We start from the raw sequence: 18868 nt of genomic DNA, 5'->3' as shown, positions 1-18868 counted from the left end.
CCGTGCTTACCTGGTCTGGCTTACATGTGACTCCAGACTCACAGTAATGTGGCTGACTTGTAACAGTCCTGTTAGCAACTAGGAATGGGCAGTAAATGCTGGTACAGCCAGTGACATCCACATTCTATAAAAGAATGAAAAAGAAGGAAACAAAGGGTAATGATCTTGGATGTCCTCACCGTGGAAAAGGGTTTCCAGTTGTGTCCTAAGGCTTGGGATTAGGTCCCATGCTGTTTGTCCCAATTATTTTTATTAATTACTGGTTTGTGTGTGCTAGAGATGTATCAGGTAACTTACGCTTGGTTACAGAGTAACATGCCCTCTCAGCTGCATGCAACAATTCTGATGATCCATGCATGATGATTGACATTGGCACTGGAGATGTTGGCAGGGGTCTTAATGAGTACTTTGCCTCTATCATCACAAGGGACACAGGCATTTGAATTATTGAGGGACACATTCCAAACAATGGTTACAAACAGCATAATGTAAAAGGAAATACTGAGATGGATTGCATCCTCAAAGATGAGTGAATCAACAGAACCTGATGTTTTTCGCATCCTAAGCTAAAGAAAGAAGCAATGGAGAAATCATGGGTGTTCCGAGGAGCATTTTTCAATCACCACTAGATATATGTGAGGTCCCAAAGGAATAGAGGTCTGAAAAAATTGTACAATTAGTTAAAAAGATGTGAATAATAGGCCAGTCAGTCCAACTTTGTTCGTGGAAAAATACCAGAATAATTTCAAGAGACAGGATAGACTGTCACTTGGAAAGGCCTGGATTAATGGGGCACAGTTATTTTTTTTTAAAATGATGTTGTCTTACTACCATTACTGAACTTTTTGAGAGAAAGCAAAGAGGATTGATGAAGCTAGTGCAGTAGATGTTGTCTACATTGATTTTACTAAAGCATGACATACTCAGAAACATATAAGTTCATGGGCTACAAGGGACTTCAATTTTGGATTCAAAATTGGCTCAATGGCAGAAAAAAAATGATAATGGCTGATGGATAATTTTGAAATGGAAATGGAAAGGGTTCAATGTTGGATCTCTTGCTGTCTGTAATATTTATTAATAACATTGAATTAAATATGGGAAGCATGGTTGGGCAATTCGCAGAGGACACAACAATTGGTTGTGTAATTGACAGTGAAGAGAGTAGCTGTCAACTTCAATAATATATCAATGATTTAATTGATGAGTAGTAAAGTGGAAAATGGAATTCAATCCTGAGAAGTGTGAGGTAATGCACATGGGGAGGGCAAAAAAGCTGAGAAATACATAATAATGGGAAAATATTGAGGGGTAGAGGAATTGAGAGACATTGGAGTGCATATCCATAGGGCTTTGAAGTTAGTGGGGATAGAGCTCTGATGAAGAGTCATCTGAACTCGAAACGTGAGCCTGCTTTCTCTCCATGGTTGCTGCCTGAACTGCTGAGATCTCCAGCATCTTTTTTTTCAGTACAGATTCAAGCATCTGCAGTAATTTGCTCCTTCATGTTTGGAGTTGTCTAGTGTCTTGGCTGTCTGTGATGTTCACCTACTGGACAACGACAGTCTGTGGGTCCCTTTGGACATTGGAGACAGAGTAGTGGTGACTTAGAGAAGTGTTTCGAAGGGATGTAGCTCAGAACAGATCCACTAAGAGGCATGCTGATTAAAACAGTGACTAATGTGAGAGAATGGGATCGTATATGTGAGGGAGTGTCAGCAATGCTGGTTATATGCCGTGAGCACGTGCCTTTGTGGATAGTGTGTTATGAAGTTGCCAGTAAAAGACAATGCCAAATTGCCAATGCCTGAGAGAGATGATGCAGGTGCAAGGAAGGCTGATCTTCTGACAGATGCCTGCTGAATAGTGAGTTGTTTTGGGAACAGAGCATGGTTAAGATGAGGCATGAATCAAATAATGGGAACAGTATCGGACAGTAAGTAGTTCATGAAGTGGTTTTACTAAATGAATCTTAATGGATCTTGGGGTGAAAATCTCTTTATAAAATGTCAATGCAACTGGATTAGCCAAAACAAAAATAACTCAACCCCATGATTCAGATGTTGTGGTCAGTAGTGAAGCTTGCTGCATTTCAGACTGTATTTACAGCGAGTAAGTACTTGGAAACCTGCCTTACTGCAGTGTAAAATGCATGTTCTTGAGGAAACTTTCATAGGTACTGCTGGATTAAGTGTGCCACAGTAAGAGCTACAATCTCTAATTGTAAACATTACATTCTGCAAATATAAAAGTAATTTTTCAGAGGCAAAGACATTGTTAATACCAATTGATTGAGGATGCTATTAAAAACAGGTTTCACCTCATTAACAAGTTCTTTGGTGGGTATTGCGAAAGAGGGTGCAGTTCTCATCCATTCAGTTTTCCAAAAGGATTGCCAGCATTGCAGGGACTTTAACAGCACACATTGCAGAGGAACAAAGAATCACTGACAGCAGGGTCTCCATTTCCATCATTTACGGTATAGGTGAGGATGCTCGAGATAGCTCCAGTTTCACAAGATAATGGCAGTGCACACAAACAGTTTTACTATCAGTACAAACCCAAACACCAAGCCATCTGAAAGTGAACCAAAGCTTAATGCTCGCACTGTCTGACAAAATAATACAAGCAAAACATGTTTTGATTCCTGCTTATTTTGTGATCTGTTCTCATTCATATTACATTACTTTAAAATGAGGACATGATCAATTTGTCACTATAACGTATTGCAAAGCATAACGATAACCAACTAATTGACCTAATGTGTTCTGGTCTATGTTTCTACAGCACAGTGTATGAACAACTATCTAAATTACTGTTCAGGCGTGTCTTACTCAAAGATAATGTTTCCGAACTTGATTGGTCAACTAACAAGAGCAGAAACTGAAATGAGTGCTGAGTATGTTCTTATCAGTGTCCTGGACAACTTGTTGAATGGAGAATGTAACACTGATCTCAGGTTGCTGGGCTGTTCCATCCTTGCTCCCCATTGTGAGAACAATAAGATTGTGAAGCCTTGTCGATATGCGTGTGAAGCACTTAAGAAAGAATGCGAACATTCATTTGAAATGATTCAGATGGCGTGGCCATATTTCATGGACTGTGATCGTTTCTTTGTTGGTGAAGAGGAAGGCTGTTACGATCCTATCGGAAAATACCAAAGTAGGTACCTGATTGTGTTTGAGTCTGGATATTATGCAGTGGAAGCTAACCTATGGTTTTCCAATAAGAAGCTCTAATCCACTGACGTATTATACTTTCCTATCACACTGAGGGAGATGTTTGTCCACAACAGAACACTTTACAAATTTGTTTCAAATGAAATAAATAAGTTGAATTTCTCAGCACCTAGTGCCCAAATGACACCAGCCTTTTGGTTTAACATTGATGGTGTATAAACAGAAACAATAATTTGGAACAAAATCACCAGTCACTTGGACAAATATGAATCAGTTTAGGAAAGCCACATCAGATTTCTTAAGAGACTACCATATTTAACAAATGACTGAATGTGGCAGGGCATTTGGAAAAGCGGTTATTAATGCGTATAAAAAAGAATAAGACACTAATTCGGCCCCCACTAGAATAATACATCCAGCTTTTGTTGCCACACTTTTGGAAGAATGTGAAGATATTAAAGTGAGTTCAGAATAAATTCACAGGAATGGTTCCAAAGATGAGGAGTTCCAGTTGTGTAATGGGGCTGCTGCAGAAGCTGCTCCTCTTCAATAGAGAGAGATTGGATACAAGTGTCCAAAATTGTGAGGGAACTGATCACATTTCTTAGGGAGAGATTGTCAGCATTAGAGGAAGGATCAAAATTTGAAGGAATTGGAAAAAAGAAGCAATGCTAACATGAACACAGCAGGAATTAGCAAACCTTTTACCAAGCTTTGAAAGTAAACAGCAGTGACCTTTCTTGACAGGTTCGAGTTTGACTGATGAATCGGAAACACCCTTCTCCATGATACAGTTCAAATACCACAGTTATGCAGAGATGACAAAATTACTAAAGCATACTGCATCTGTGTGCTCATCTATCTCAACAATGTACAACATTGGCCGCAGTTTTGATGGCAAAAACCTTTACGTGATTGAATTTTCAAGTAACCCTGGAGAACATGAATTGCGTAAGTAGCTGGCTTATTCATGATGCCCATTTCTTCTCTTGGCCTTTGATTTCAGTGCATCCATTTTGCAGTTAGGAAATTTAATTTAACCAGCCTGGTGAGCAAATGGTGGTATAGATCAACTGTTCACTTTACACTGCTCAGGTTTCACTTTCTATTGACTTGGATTTAAGTGCAATGCTCCTGTGAGAAACCTGGCACTGTCCAGGACAAAGAAGTCCTAACGATGTTAACATTAGACGGTCATTTAAACAGTTGCTCACCAATTCCTGCCTGGCACCCAGTTAGACTGGCAGAATGGAAGGTGAGTGGGAGGAGAAATTATGAGAAAGTTGCAGTTAAGCTCCCATATATATGGCTTCATGCGGTCAGTTGAACCAATGAGGACATTGCAGGAGATCGGGGTATGAATGAAATCAGAAAGGACTTCAGAGAAACAATCCTATTGCTCTGGTCCATAATGTGTGTCTAAATGTGGCAGATCGTCAATGCCTTAATGGGTCACCCCTTTCCCTTCCCTTTGCCTTTTATCCACACATAGAAGCCAAAAGAATCAGACTCCTTGTTTTGGGTTAAGTTGTGCTGCGTTTGTATGTTAATTAACCCAGGCTTGCTCTTTGGGGTATGCTTGTCGAGGAGCTGATTTGGGATAGTACAAGTTTAAATGGCCTGAAAGGTGACATGTTGGAGCTGCAAGGTACAATGTTAAATTTTAGTGCACAATTAATGAGCCATAATCTGCAAAAGACCACAGTCATCTCTCTCCCTTCGAGAGTGACAATTGGTTATATGTAGCATAAAGGGCATCACGATATAAGTGTGGGCTAAGGTGAGATGCAGCCTCCATGAATAATCATAGCTGAGCAATTGCACCCATGTTGTTACCATCTATGTGACAATTTAGGTGTGTAATGTAACAGATCCCCACCTCCAACACCACCCCCTACTCACCGTTAATATCTTAATGCTAGCAATTCACCCTTCTTATTAAATGGGGCCTGAAAATAGTTATCATTCTGTCTGCAATTTTACATTAAGTAAGTTGTGTTTTTTTTAAACAGCATTGATTATGTCAATCTTTTTGGATAAACCTAATCTAATCTGCCTGATGGTAAATTGATGGGTTCCGATTAGACATTTGATTGGGTACAACACATCCGGTGATATTTTACATTGACTTCAGACATAAGACCCACAGCAGGTCCAATCCTGCTGGTTTCTGCCTGCAAGTTTTGGTTTAAGTGTCCCTGTGTTAACAAAAGAAATAGATTGTATTATTAGTATGATATTTAATGATGAAAAATAATAAATAATGATTTCTTTTTCTCAGTTGAACCAGAATTTAAATATATTGCAAACATGCACGGGAATGAAGCACTGGGAAGAGAGCTACTGCTATATCTTGCACAGTATTTGTGCTCTGAGTATTTAAGTGGAAACCAAAGAATTCAGGCTTTAATCAATAATACCAGAATCCATCTACTTCCTTCTATGAATCCTGATGGCTATGATATAGCATCTGAAGAGGTAACTTACTTTCTCTTCTTGATCTTTAATAGCATGAATACCAGGAAATCTTCCATGGCATTATTTGCAATACGCTCTATTAAACCATACAAAACAGATTATATTAATGCGATGATTTTCATGTAGGTTGTTTTGCCTTTTTAAGGCCACAAGATTTAACTTATGAAATACAAAATAGACTAATAACTTTATCTTGCTCCTCATTTGTTACTTGTTTCCTCTCACCTTGACGTTATTCCACCTCCAGCCCAGTCTGAAATTGCCTACATCCTTAACTCTTCTGAGACCATCTCTGACTTCAGTAAATCATGGTTTTCTGACCATCTCCTCTCCTCTGTGCTTGAATAGTTTCTCCACACTGTCACCTCTCATAGAGTGGCCTGTAACCTTCCTACCTAAACATCTAATGAAGCCCCATCCATCTGTCCGCTTCCACACATCCAAACATTTCCCCACATTGAACACATTTTCTTTTAACTTTACCCACTTATTCCTCATAAAAAGTATGCTTGGATCTATACTTATTATTTTGTAGATATTAAACACACATTGTTCCATACCAATTCAAGCTCCTCTCATCATTTTTTCCTGGTGCATTCTGCTCTTGTTCTGTAGAGTGACACCAATTTGCTGTCATGTTACTATATGCATGCACCAAAAGGGAATACAAGCATTATCAATCACTGCCCACCTCAACAGGAAATGCTGTATTAATCCATAATGTAAAGGCAATTTATAAGCAGCAGAAGTCAACATAAGATGTACTATTTAGCCCTCAGTGACCATAATCTTCCTTCCATCAAGAGTCAGAAGTAGGGATGTTCACTGATTATTGCACAATGTTCAGCACCATTTGCATTTCCTCAAATACTGAAGTTAGTCCACATTCAAATGCAGAAAGACCTGGACAATATCCAAGCATGAGTTGAAAAGTAGGAGAAAGTGAGGAGAAGGAGAAGACAGTATGAGCACTAAGTTTCGGTTCACTTTCAGATGACTTGGTGTTTGGGTTTGTACTGATAGTAAAACTGTTTGTGTGCACTGCCATTATCTTGTGAAACTGGAGCTGTCTCTAGCATCCTCACCTATACCATCAATGATGGAAATGGAGACCCTGCTGTCAGTAATTCCTTGTGCCTCTGCAATGTGTGCTGTTAAAGTCCCTGCAATGCTGGCAATCCTTTTGGAAAACTGAATGGATGAGAACTGCACCCTCTTTCGCAATACCCACCAAACAACTTGTTAATGAGGTGAAACCTGTTTTTAATAGCACCCTCAATCACAATTGGTATTAAAAATGTCTTTGCCTCTGAAAAATTACCTTTATATTTGCAGAATGTAATGTTTAAAATTAGAGATTGTAGCTCTTACTGTGGCACACTTAATCCAGCAGTACCTATGAAAATACTCACAGTACTTTCCCAACAACCTGCAATATTTCTAGTTTCCTCAAGAACATGCATTTTACACTGCAGCAAGGCAGGTTTCCAAGTACTTACTCGCTGTAAATACAGTCTGAAATGCAGCAAGCTTCAGTACTTGTGTGCTGTTAAAGTCCCTGCAATGCTGGCAATCCTTTTGGAAAACTGAATGGATGAGAACTGCACCCTCTTTCGCAATACCCACCAAAGAACTTGTTAATGAGGTGAAACCTGTTTTTAATAGCACCCTCAATCACAATTGGTATTAAAAATCTCTTTGCCTCTGAAAAATTACCTTTATATTTGCAGAATGTAATGTTTAAAATTAGAGATTGTAGCTCTTACTGTGGCACACTTAATCCAGCAGTACCGATGAAAGTATTCACAGTACTTTCCCAACAACCTGCAATATTTCTAGTTTCCTCAAGAACATGCATTTTACACTGCAGCAAGGCAGGTTTCCAAGTACTTACTCACTGTAAATACAGTCTGAAATGCAGCAAGCTTCACTACTGACTACAACATCTGAATCATGGGGTTGAGTTATTTTTGTTTTGGCTATGTCCAGTTGCATTGACATTTTATAAAGAGATTTTCACCCCAAGGTCCATTAAGATTCATTTAGTAAAACCACTTCATGAACTACTTACTGTCCGATACTGTTCCCATTATTTGATTCACGCCTCATCTTACCATGCTCTGTTCCCAGAACAACTCACTATTCAGCAGGCATCTGTCAGAAGATCAGCCTTCCTTACACCTGCATCATCTCTCTCAGGCATTGGCAATTTGGCATTGTCCTTTACTGGCAACTTCATAACACACTATCCACAAAGGCACGTGCTCACGGCATATAACCAGCATTGCTGACACTCCCTCACATATACGATCCCATTCTCTCACATTAGTCATTGTTTTAATCAGCATGCCTCTTAGTGGATCTGTTCTGAGCTACATCCCTTCGAAACACTTCTCTAAGTCACCACTACTCTGTCTCCAATGTCCAAAGGCACCCACAGACTGTCATTGTCCAGTAGGTGAACATCACAGACAGCTAAGAAACTAGACAACTCCAAACATGGAGGAGCAAATTACTGCAGATGCTTGAATCTGTACTGAAAAAAAAGATGCTGGAGATCTCAGCAGTTCAGGCAGCAACCATGGAGAGAAAGCAGGCTCACGTTTCGAGTTCAGATGACTCTTCATCAGAGCTCTATCCCCATTAACTTCAAAGCCCTATGGATGTGCACTCCAAGGTCTCTCAATTCCTCTACCCCTCAATATTTTCCCATTATTATGTATATCTCAGCTTTTTTGCCCTCCCCATGTGCATTACCTCACACTTCTCAGGATTGAATTCCATTTTCCACTTTACTACTCATCAATTAAATCATTGATATATTATTGAAGTTGACAGCTACTCTCTTCACTGTCAATTACACAACCAATTGTTGTGTCCTCTGCGAATTGCCCAACCATGCTTCCCATATTTAATTCAATGTTATTAATAAATATTACAGACAGCAAGAGATCCAACATTGAACCCTTTCCATTTCCATTTCAAAATTATCCATCAGCCATTATCATTTTTTTTCTGCCATTGAGCCAATTTTGAATCCAAAATTGAAGTCCCTTGTAGCCCATGAACTTCTACATTTCTGAGTGTGTCATGCTGCATTTTGTTAGATGTCTTAGTAAAATCAATGTAGACAACATCTACTGCACTAGCTTAATCAATCCTCTGTACTATCTCTCAAAATATTCACTAATGGTAGTAGGACAAGATCTTCTCTTTAAAAAAAAACTGTCCCTCATTAATCCAGGCCTTTTCATGTCACAGTCTTTCCTGGCTTTTGAAACTATTCTCGTAATTTTTCCACTCATAAAGTTGGATTGACTGGCCTATTATTCACACCTTTTTATCCAACTGTACAATTTTTTCAGACCTCTGTTCCTTTGGGACCTCACTTATATCTAGTGGTGATTGAAAATGTTCCTCAGAACAGCCATTATTTCTCCATTGCTTCCTTTTTTAACTTGGGATGCAAAACAAAGTATGCAGAGAAGAGGACAGGGGATCTCTGGGGATCTACAACCTCCAACCTCATCGTCCGCAAACCCCACACAGCCCGATTCTACTCCCTACCGAAGATCCACAAACCTGACTTCCCCGGCCGATCCATTGTCTCAGCCTGCTCCTGTCATCTCTGCATACCTTGACACCATCCTGTTCTCCCATGATGCCCTTCACCTCCTCCAAGATTTTTGTTTCCCTGGCTCCCAAACGCCTCATTGTCGCCATGGACACCCAGTCCCTGTACATATCGATCCATCACAATGAAGGCCTCTAACCCCTCCTTTTCCTCCTCTCGCACCATCATAAGCAGTACCCTGCCACCACCACCCTCACCCGCCTGCCTGAACTGGTCCTCACGCTCAACAATTTCTCCTTCCAATCCTCCCACTTACTCCAAATCAAAGGGGTAGCCATGGGCACCCGCATGGGCCCCAGCTCTGCCTGCCTCTTCATCGGGTACATGGAACAGTCCATATTCTGCAGCTACACCAGCACCATCCCCCACCTTTTCCTCCGCTACATCGATAACTGTATCAGCGCAATCTCGTGCTTCCACAAGGAGGTACGTCAACTTCATCAACACCTTTCACCCCGACCTCAAATTCACCTGGACCACCTCGAACACCTCCCTCCTCTTCCTGGACCTCTCTATCTCCATCTCCAGTGACCGACTAACCACGGACATCTACTTCAAACCCATGGACTCTCACAGCTACCTGGACCATACCTTCTCCTACTCTGCCTCCTGTAAAAAATGCTATCCCTTATTCCCAATTCCTCTGCCTCCACTGCATCTGTTCCCAGGATCACCAATTCCACCACAGAATATCCCAAATGGCCTCCTACTGCAAAGACCACAATTTCCCACCCACGTTGACGATGCTCTCCAGCATATCTCCTCTAATTCCCGCACCTCAGCCCTTAAACCCCAACCCTCCAAGGACAGAATCCCCGTGGTCCTCACCTTCCAACCCACCAACCACCATATATATTGCATCATTTTCTGCCACTTCTGCCACCTACAAATAGACCCCACCACTAGGGATATGTTTCCCTCCCCACCCCTATCAGCTTTCTGGAGAGACCATTCCCTCCGCAACTCCCTCGTCAGGTCCAAGCCTCCCCACCAGCCCTCACCCCACTCCCAGCACCATCCTTGCAATCGCAGGAAGTGCAAAACCTGCGCCCACACCTCCTCCTCACCTCCATCCAAGACCCCAAAGGATCCTTCCACAGCCGACGAATATTTACCTGTAACTCCACAACTGCTGTATCCATTGTACCCGGTGTGGTCTCCTCCACATCAGGGAGACAGGACGCCTTCTTGCGGATCATTTCAGAGAACATCTCTGGGACACCCGCACCAACCAATCCCACCACTTGTGGCTGAACACTTTAACTCCCCCTCCCAAACAGCCAAGGATATGCAGGTTCTGGGCCGACTCCATCTCCAAACCCTAACCACCTAATGCCTGGAGGAAGAATGCCTCATATTCCATCTCGGTACCCTGCAACCTCACAGGATCAATGTGGATTTCACCAGTTTCCTCATTTCCCCTCCCCAACCTTACCCCCATCCCAAGCCTCCAACTCAGCGCCGCCTTCTTGAGCTGTCCCTCGTCTTTCCCATCTATCTGCTCCACCCTCCTCTCCGACCTATTATCTTCTCTCCTACCTTCATTTACTTATTGCATCCTCAGCTACTTTCCCCCCAGCCCTCCCCTCATTTATCTGTCAACCCCCGGCCCCCAAGCCTCCTTCCTGATTAAGGGCTTTTGCCCAAACTCTCAATTCTCCTGCTCCTCGGATGCTGCCTGACCTTCTGTGCTTTTCCAGCACCACACTCTTGAGCTGAAAAATGGCAAGTAGCATTCACACCACACAAATACTCGGCAATGATAATCGCCAATTGGAGACAATACATCGCCACTTGACATCCAATGTATTACCCCAGTATCAATGTCCTGGGAGTCACCATTGACCAGAAACTGAACTAGACCAGCCATATACATACTGTGATTACAAGAGAAGGTCAGAGACTAGGAATACCATGGTGGATGACTTACCTTCTGATTCCCAAAGCCTGTCTGCATCTGCAAGACATAAGTCAAGAATGTGATGGAATACCCCTCACTTGCCTGGATGAGTATAGTTCCAATAAGAGTCAAGAAACTTGACACCATTGAGGACAAAACAATCCATTTAATTGCCAGCACATTCTCAAATATTGACACCTTTCACCACCAGTGCTCAGTAGCAGCAGTATGTATCATCAAGATGCACTGCAGAAATTCCCCAGGCCTCTTTAAAAGGTACCCTCTAAACCAATGACCATCGAGAAGAGATAAGGCAGCAGATATACAAGAACATTACTACCTACAAGATCCCTGCCAAACCAATCACCAAACCAATCACTTGGAAATATATTGCTACCCTTCAGGGTCATAGGGTCGAAAGCCTGGAACCCACGTCCGAGCAATATTGTGTGTGTACCTGTACCAAATATACAGAAACGATCAAAATATAAACTTGCCATCACCTACTCAAAGACAGCTAAGGATGAGCAATAAATGCCGGCTCAGCTGGTCAAGTCTATATCCCTTGAATGAATTTTAAACGTCTTGTATTCAACAGAAGAATACATTTTCTAATTTTGCCAATCCTTGTATGTGATTAGAACATTTTTATGGGAGAAAGTGAGGACTGCAGATGCTGGGGATCAGAGTTGAAAAGTGTGGTGCTGGAAAAGCACAGCGGGTCAGGCAGCATCCAAGGAACAGGAGAATCGATATTTCAATCAGCCCTTCATCAGGAATGAGGGTACATTTTTAAGTCGAGTTGAAAAGATGGTGATACCTTGTAGTTTCTGGTGTTGTTTGGTTTTTTGAATAACCGTAACATGGTTTTGAAGATTTAATTCCAAAATATGCAAGACTCAACCCTTCATACAATGTAGGGAGAAAGACCTGCCACAGAAATAGGATACTATCAAGAGTCACTGTGTGTTTGGATTTTGCAGTTTTTTTAGAGCTTTTGTACACTGTACCTTCATTCCAACACTACATTTCTCTCTCTCGGCAGCAGACGTGTGGTGTCAGTAAGATTGATCAAATCTGAGCCATTTTAAAAAGCTCCCAGTGCAAGATCTACCTGCTACAAGGATTAATCAGAACAGAACTTAAACAGCAGGATCAATAAAGAGACTTTAAGTGGAATCTCGCATGTGGGAAAATTCACTAGCTGCTGAATCTAATCAAGGTAGACTGGCTGAGAAACATGTTCTATCCAATAAAAGCTTTTAAGAGCTGAAAGAAGCCTGATAAAAGAAGGACTTTTGATTGCAGCAGTCCAATCCATTTTCCTGTAAAATTCCTGCTTCGTGGATGGCATTTCAGAGATAAAACTGAGAGAAAACAAAATGAGCACCACCATGGTGGTCAAGCCATAACCATGACCAGCAAAGATACTGGAAGGTACATAAAGCTCTGGAAGAAACGTAAACACCTTATAAAAGCTCCAGACAAGATTAAACATTCTGGGAAAAGCTGCATGACAAAAACAAAAATTCCTACATTCAATTGGAAGTCAGCTGCTCTTCAGTCTGAATTTATTTTGGCCTGACAGCAGCTCAGTTCCCAACCTGTGTTTTCTGGACCTCAGTATTTCCAACCCAGATAAACAAGCCATTAAATTTCAAATTGTCAGTGGCAACCAAAGCCTACACAGATAAAACGTATCAGGTCTGAATGATGACTATCTTAAGAATCCATTAAAAAAATGGTCAACATTGTAGTCCCAAAACACCTGGTTCAATGCCATGAGAAGCCACAACCAAAGGTCAGACAGGTGCGGCATTTTAAGCAATCAAGCCATGTGACAGACAACATCGAGGCACAGTCCACAGGATGTCTCGTCAAGCTACTCTGTCAATGATGAACAAGGCCAGACCATTGACACACAACGTGAGCAGATATTCACAATGGTGGACATCAAAGAGTTTACTTGCACAGTGGTACCACCTTTGCAGGCATCCGGATTATATTCCCAGAGTTACAGGCTCAGTAGAGCCTATATTTAAAACGGATACGGGTGCAGGTGGAAACACTCATCTACTTCACATGAAATATATGGATCCACAGAATGGCAATCGATGATTCCATTGTCAAACTCACTGGGTAAAATGACTTGGAGGTTGAATCCCTGAAAAACACAACACTCAAGGGTCATAGTAAAAACTCACCCTGGTCATAACCTGGCCCAGTGATGACAGGCCGATAATTCTGCAGGAATCCACTTTGCATCATTACCCATGGCATAGGCCAGAAGTGAAGGACATTCCAGTCTTCATTTCATGACATACCACTGTTGCATATTGTTAGGAATTCCTTGAGTAGAGACATACACACATCAAGTGAATCTATGCTGATGGTGGAGAGTGACTATTTGCTCCCTTTTGCTGAGTTTGGTGGCTGAGGGCAGTTCATTAGGTAGGAAAGTAGTAGCTAGAGACCATTTCCAATGAGTACCAATAAATTCTGGGGTGGGTAACCTCAAGGTCAGCCATAACATTGCCCCTGCCCCAGCCTTGCAAATTGAGGCTTTTAAGTGGGAAAATAATACCCACTTAAAAACGTTATCCAGTGCTTTTGGTATTTACCCAGTGGCAAGAGCACGCGAGCACGTGTGTGTGTGCGCACGTGCATGCACCCGCGTGTGTGCGCATGCGTGCATGTGTGTGTATGCGCGTGTGTGCATGTGTGTATGTGAGCATGTGTGTGCTTGTGTGTGTACGCACATGTGTGTGCATGTGTGTGTGTTTGTGTTTGTGTGTGCGCGTGTCTGTGTGTGCGCGTGTCTGTGTGTGTGTGTAAAGGGGGAATGGAGAAGGTTTGCCCCTGACATGTGCAATAAACAAAACCACTTGCTTGTGGATTTCCAGCGTTGGGACCGAGATTGGTGGGAGTGGTGGTGGTGGTGGTGCATGGTTGGGGGTGGTAGGGGGCATTCATTCAAATGCATATGGCATTAGGAACAGAAACTACCTCATCAAACCATCAAGCCCTTGACCCTATCTTTGCTGCGACTCCCAAAGTGTGACACCATCCTGACTCCCTCTCTTTCCCTGATGACTTGTGTTCCTCAGTAATCCCAGGTCTCTGGTGAGTGTGTGCTGGTAGCTGGCAGAGTATCTGCTGTCTGCAAAAAAAGCACTAGCATTGAATTGATTAGCTCTTCCTGGGATTGGAGTTTGTGCCCTGCCAGCGCCCTGGATTCTGTAAAAAAGCCTGGGCACCGGTCATTCAAGTACCTAACTCCACATGCTGAGCAAGTCAGTCTCATGACTTGTAACATTCATGAATTGGGCAGCTCCATATGTTGTTCAGTTAGAACATTCAATTCTGCCTAGCATTAAGGGAAGGGCAATATTTTCAGTAGGTTTTGGGGGGTGTGGTTCACTGAACAGGAGTTCAAAAGAGGCAGATAGGGTGAAAAATGCCAGCAAGTGTTCAAGGGAGACAGAATGTAAACTCCATGCTAGAAATGCTGAGTCTTAACTATACAGTAGTGATTACAACAAAACGTAGGTTTTGTATAGGGGACAGTGGGTTGTAAGTTCCAAGAACATAAAAGCAATATACTGTGGTTACTGGAAATCTGAAACAAAAGCAGAGAAATTCAATAACTTCAGAAACTGATTGTGTTATGAAGAAGGTTTGGCAGCACCTGTAGAGAGAGAAGCGGAGTTAAAGTTTTGAGTCTATATTTCGAGAAACGTTTCAGAAGTGAGAAGAAAGGGGGTTAGACTTATATTTCGGAAAGCAGCAGAGGCCCATTTATTCATGACAAGCCCAGTGACTCCTGCGGTTCCCAAAATTGCACTTCCTCGCATCCTGTTTCCTGCAAGGATTCCATTCTATTGTCCCATTTCTCTGTCTCTATTGTACCTGCTTGGACAATCCCACTTCCCACTGCTCTGCCACTCCATAAACAGAGGATTCTCCCCTTTTTGTGGCTGACAGGGCCTTTAGCTGTGTCTAATCCATCCCCCTCCACTTGTGTCCTCACTCATTTCCCTCTTTTCACGAACAATGATAGGGTTCCCCTTTAATTCATTTGCCGCCCTGCCAAATTCCATAATTAAAGGATTGTGCCCCACATTTCTGCCACTTCCAACCATCAAACTCATGGAGTCATAGAGATGAACAGCACGGAAACAGACCCTTCAGTCCAACCTGTCCATGCTGATCAGATATCCCAACCCAATCTAGTCCCACCTGCCAGCACTGGCTCATATCCCTCCAAACCCTTCCTATTCATATACCCATCCAGATGCCTCTTAAATGTTGCAATTGTACCAGCCTCCACCACTTCCTGTGGCAGTTCATTCCACACACGTACCACCCTCTGCGTGAAAAAGTTGCCCCTTATGTTTCTTTTATATCTTTCCCCTCTCATCCGAAACCTTTCCCTTCTAGTTCTGGACTCACCCCACCCCAGTGAAAGGACTTTGTCTATTTACCCTATCCATGCTCCTCATGACTCTATAAACCTCTATAAGGTCACCCCTCAGCCTCCGATGCGCCAGGGAAAACAGCCCCAGCCAATTCAACCTCTCCCTATAGCTCAAATCCTCCAACCCTGGCAATATCCTTGTAAATCTTTTCTAAACCCTTTCAAGTTTCACAACAGCTTTCTGATAGGAAGGAGACCAGTGGCCTAATCGATGTCTTATGCAGCCACAACATGACCTCCCAACTCCTGTACTCGATGGTCTGACCAATAAAGGAATGCAAACCAAACACCTTCTTCACTGATCTACCCGCAACTCCACTTTTAAGGAACTATGAACCTGCACCCCAAGGTCTCTTTGTTCAGCAACACTCTCCAGGAACAACCCCCTCCCCCCAACACCCCACCCCCACCTCCATGGTCAGTGTTCATATTCCACAGGGACCATTCCCTCTGTAAAACTCTGATCCACTCCTCCATCACGCCGAACACTTCCTCACTCCCCAATGACACCTATCCATGTAATCGCAGGTGTAACACTTGCCCATTCACTTTCTCTCCCTGAACTGTTCAAGGTCCCAAGCAGGTGAAGCAAGTGTTTCACTTGTGATTCGTTCCATCCAATCTACTGCATTTACTGCTCACATTGCAGTCTCCTTTGCATTGGTGAGACCAAACGCAGACTGGGTTGTGGAACGTCTCCACTCTGTCTGGAGGAATGAGTCTGACCTCCCAGTTGCTTGCGGTTTAATCAATCACCTTGGTCTCAGGCTTCCATTTCTATTCTGGACCTGCTGCAACATTCCAACATAGTACATCGCAAGCTGGAGGGCAGCACATCATTTTATGCTTAACCATTTCACAGCCTCGAGGTCTCTACACTAAAGTCAATAACTTCAGAAACTCATTGCATTATATCTGTTGTGCATTTTTCTTACATTCTCTCATCACCCCCTCCCCTCCTCAACCCCCACCTAATGTACACAGTATTGTCTTGCTTACCCTACTCTCGTTAGACCGGACTTATGCTTTTGCTTTAACATCTCAACCAACACCCATTTTGCATCTTTTTGTCTTTCTCCACCGTTACCAACTCATTTGTGTTTCACTGTTCTGCCTCTATCAAAATTATATTACAAACTTTCCATCCCCTTTCAATTCTGAAGAAGAGCTGTACCAAACTTGAAACATTAACTCTGTTTCTTTCTTCCTAGTGATAGAATTAGAATTGGAATTATATTTATTGTCACATGTATCCAAGTATAGGAATACATGAGTACAGTAGAAAGTCGCCATTCTCCAGCGCCATTTTGATTATGAAACCAGAATTAAAAGAAACAGGTTTTTTTTTTAAAGAAAGAGCCAAAATGTAAGAAAACATCCAGATCTTAATGTCTAAAGTCTCATCGCCATAAAGCCACTGATGCAGGCACCCGGGCCTAGCCAGGGCCTGGAGTCTCAGTCAGCCTACGAGTCTTGCATTGATCTCTGGGAGGAGCCATGTTCTTGTTTCTACAATGACACTGTTGCCTCCGATTACCAGGAGGAGCTTTTTCCGCCGCTCTGGAATGCTGCTGCATCCAGTTGTCAGGACTGCCAGGAGGCTGCCGCTAATACGCGACAGGCCCACTGTCATTGCCAATGCTGTGCTGCCGCTGCCTCTGATCACCGAGAAGAGGCCACGAGGAACCGTGACCACCACCAACACAATGGCCCGCTCTCCTGCTGATGCCATGCTGCCGCCTCCTGTGACCGCCGAGAGGAGTTTGGGAAGCACTGCCATCAATCCTGTCACCCCCCTGGAAGTTGCTGCCATTATTGCCAAACCTGCTGAGCTTGTCTCACATTCATTGCAATTGTTTCAAGTTCAAAGAGCAGTTGGGTGTCTCCATGCTGCTGAAACTCAGGTTAAATTTTATGAGTTTCTGAACAGTTGGGTGTCACAGTCAGGGTCTGGGAAACATCCTGGGTGTTGCAGCGGTTTGCAAGAAGCCTAGTAGGTCAGTACAGCTGAGAGTCAGCGTTGAAAAGCCCTTCAGCAGGATTTGCTTTCTGCAACTGAACAAGTTTAGGGCTCAAGGAAAACATGTGAGACCTTGTTTGGTGAAGCTCAAGGTCAGATAAAAGCTGAAGTTGTGCCGTCAAATGAGCACTGGAGGGCAGTTTTCAGAATGCAGGGGAAAACGGACTGGGGGCAAGAACAAGGGGCTATCATTGATGGAGTCCGTGATAGAGCGGTTATTGAGAGAGAAGTTTTAGGACTGCTTTGGCCAAAGTGAATAATTGTAATGCCTCATGAGGTTAATGGAGATTTGAAGACCTCCCACGTCATTAATGTTGGGGAGTAGGGGAGTATTTGAGAAATCCATGGGATTTCTCTTGATTACAGTTACCATTTTTATGTGGACTGTAGTGTATTCAACCCTCGCATATTATCCACATTAAAAATAAGTTGTACTTCTACTATAGAGTGTATTACTGTTCGAACTTGTTCAGTAAAGTATTGTTTGTTCAAGCCAGTGGAATCTTAAGATTTTATTTTCTTTGTAGGTGCCTGGATCTCACATTTTATTTACATTAAAAATGAAACAATGCTGGCCAGTAACCAGATTTTAGCAATAGAGGGTGACATCACATTAGCCATTTTGATTGTTTTGTTTCCAACTACGACATTTCAACGTTCAATGTATGTGCACTCCTAAGTCTCTTCAGACCTCTTGTGTTTCTAGCTTTTCACTATTTCAATCATCTATCTCAAGATCTATCTCACTATTTCAAGATCTATCTCTTTTGCTCCCAAATTGTTACCAACTACTTGCACTGAGCTCCATCTGCCACTCAATCTATTCTTGTCATTTTATGGACAAGCAAAAAATGAGTAAACTAGGGCTTTATAGTGAGGGATATTTAATGTGGCGACAATCATTGTGCAATTAGCAAACTTGGATATGTGGCTGTCTATTTCTGTTTGCTAACCCATTAATAAACATAATGATTCGGTGAGACTCCAACAATTACATGGAGCCAGTACTCGCCACATGCTTCCAAATTATACATGCAAACGCTGCAGTGTATCTTACCAACTCTTATATCAGGGACAGAAGTATCATAATAATAGCTGTGACAAGTGCAGAAAATAGTTTTTGCATGCCTTTAAGTTTAAAATAGCACACTGACACCAGGCTGGTTACAAGACAAAGAGG

The 18868-nt window shown here is 42.5% G+C and overlaps 1 protein-coding gene across 1 annotated transcript in view; it reads left to right on the top strand.

Moving 5' to 3' along the window:
- Positions 1-18868, top strand: part of cpz (carboxypeptidase Z) — a 70429-nt gene that overhangs the window by 36836 nt on the left and 14725 nt on the right. Inside the window, exons 3-5 of the mRNA XM_043698649.1 lie at positions 2788-3162; positions 3927-4130; positions 5461-5657. Coding sequence (XP_043554584.1) covers positions 2788-3162; positions 3927-4130; positions 5461-5657 — 776 coding nt within the window. The remainder of the gene's footprint in view (positions 1-2787; positions 3163-3926; positions 4131-5460; positions 5658-18868) is intronic.

Source organism: Chiloscyllium plagiosum, chromosome 1 (genome assembly GCF_004010195.1).
Source record: "Chiloscyllium plagiosum isolate BGI_BamShark_2017 chromosome 1, ASM401019v2, whole genome shotgun sequence".
Lineage (NCBI taxonomy): Eukaryota > Metazoa > Chordata > Chondrichthyes > Orectolobiformes > Hemiscylliidae > Chiloscyllium > Chiloscyllium plagiosum.
Note: the sequence above shows the minus strand (reverse complement) of the source record. Positions and strands in the feature narration are given on the sequence as shown.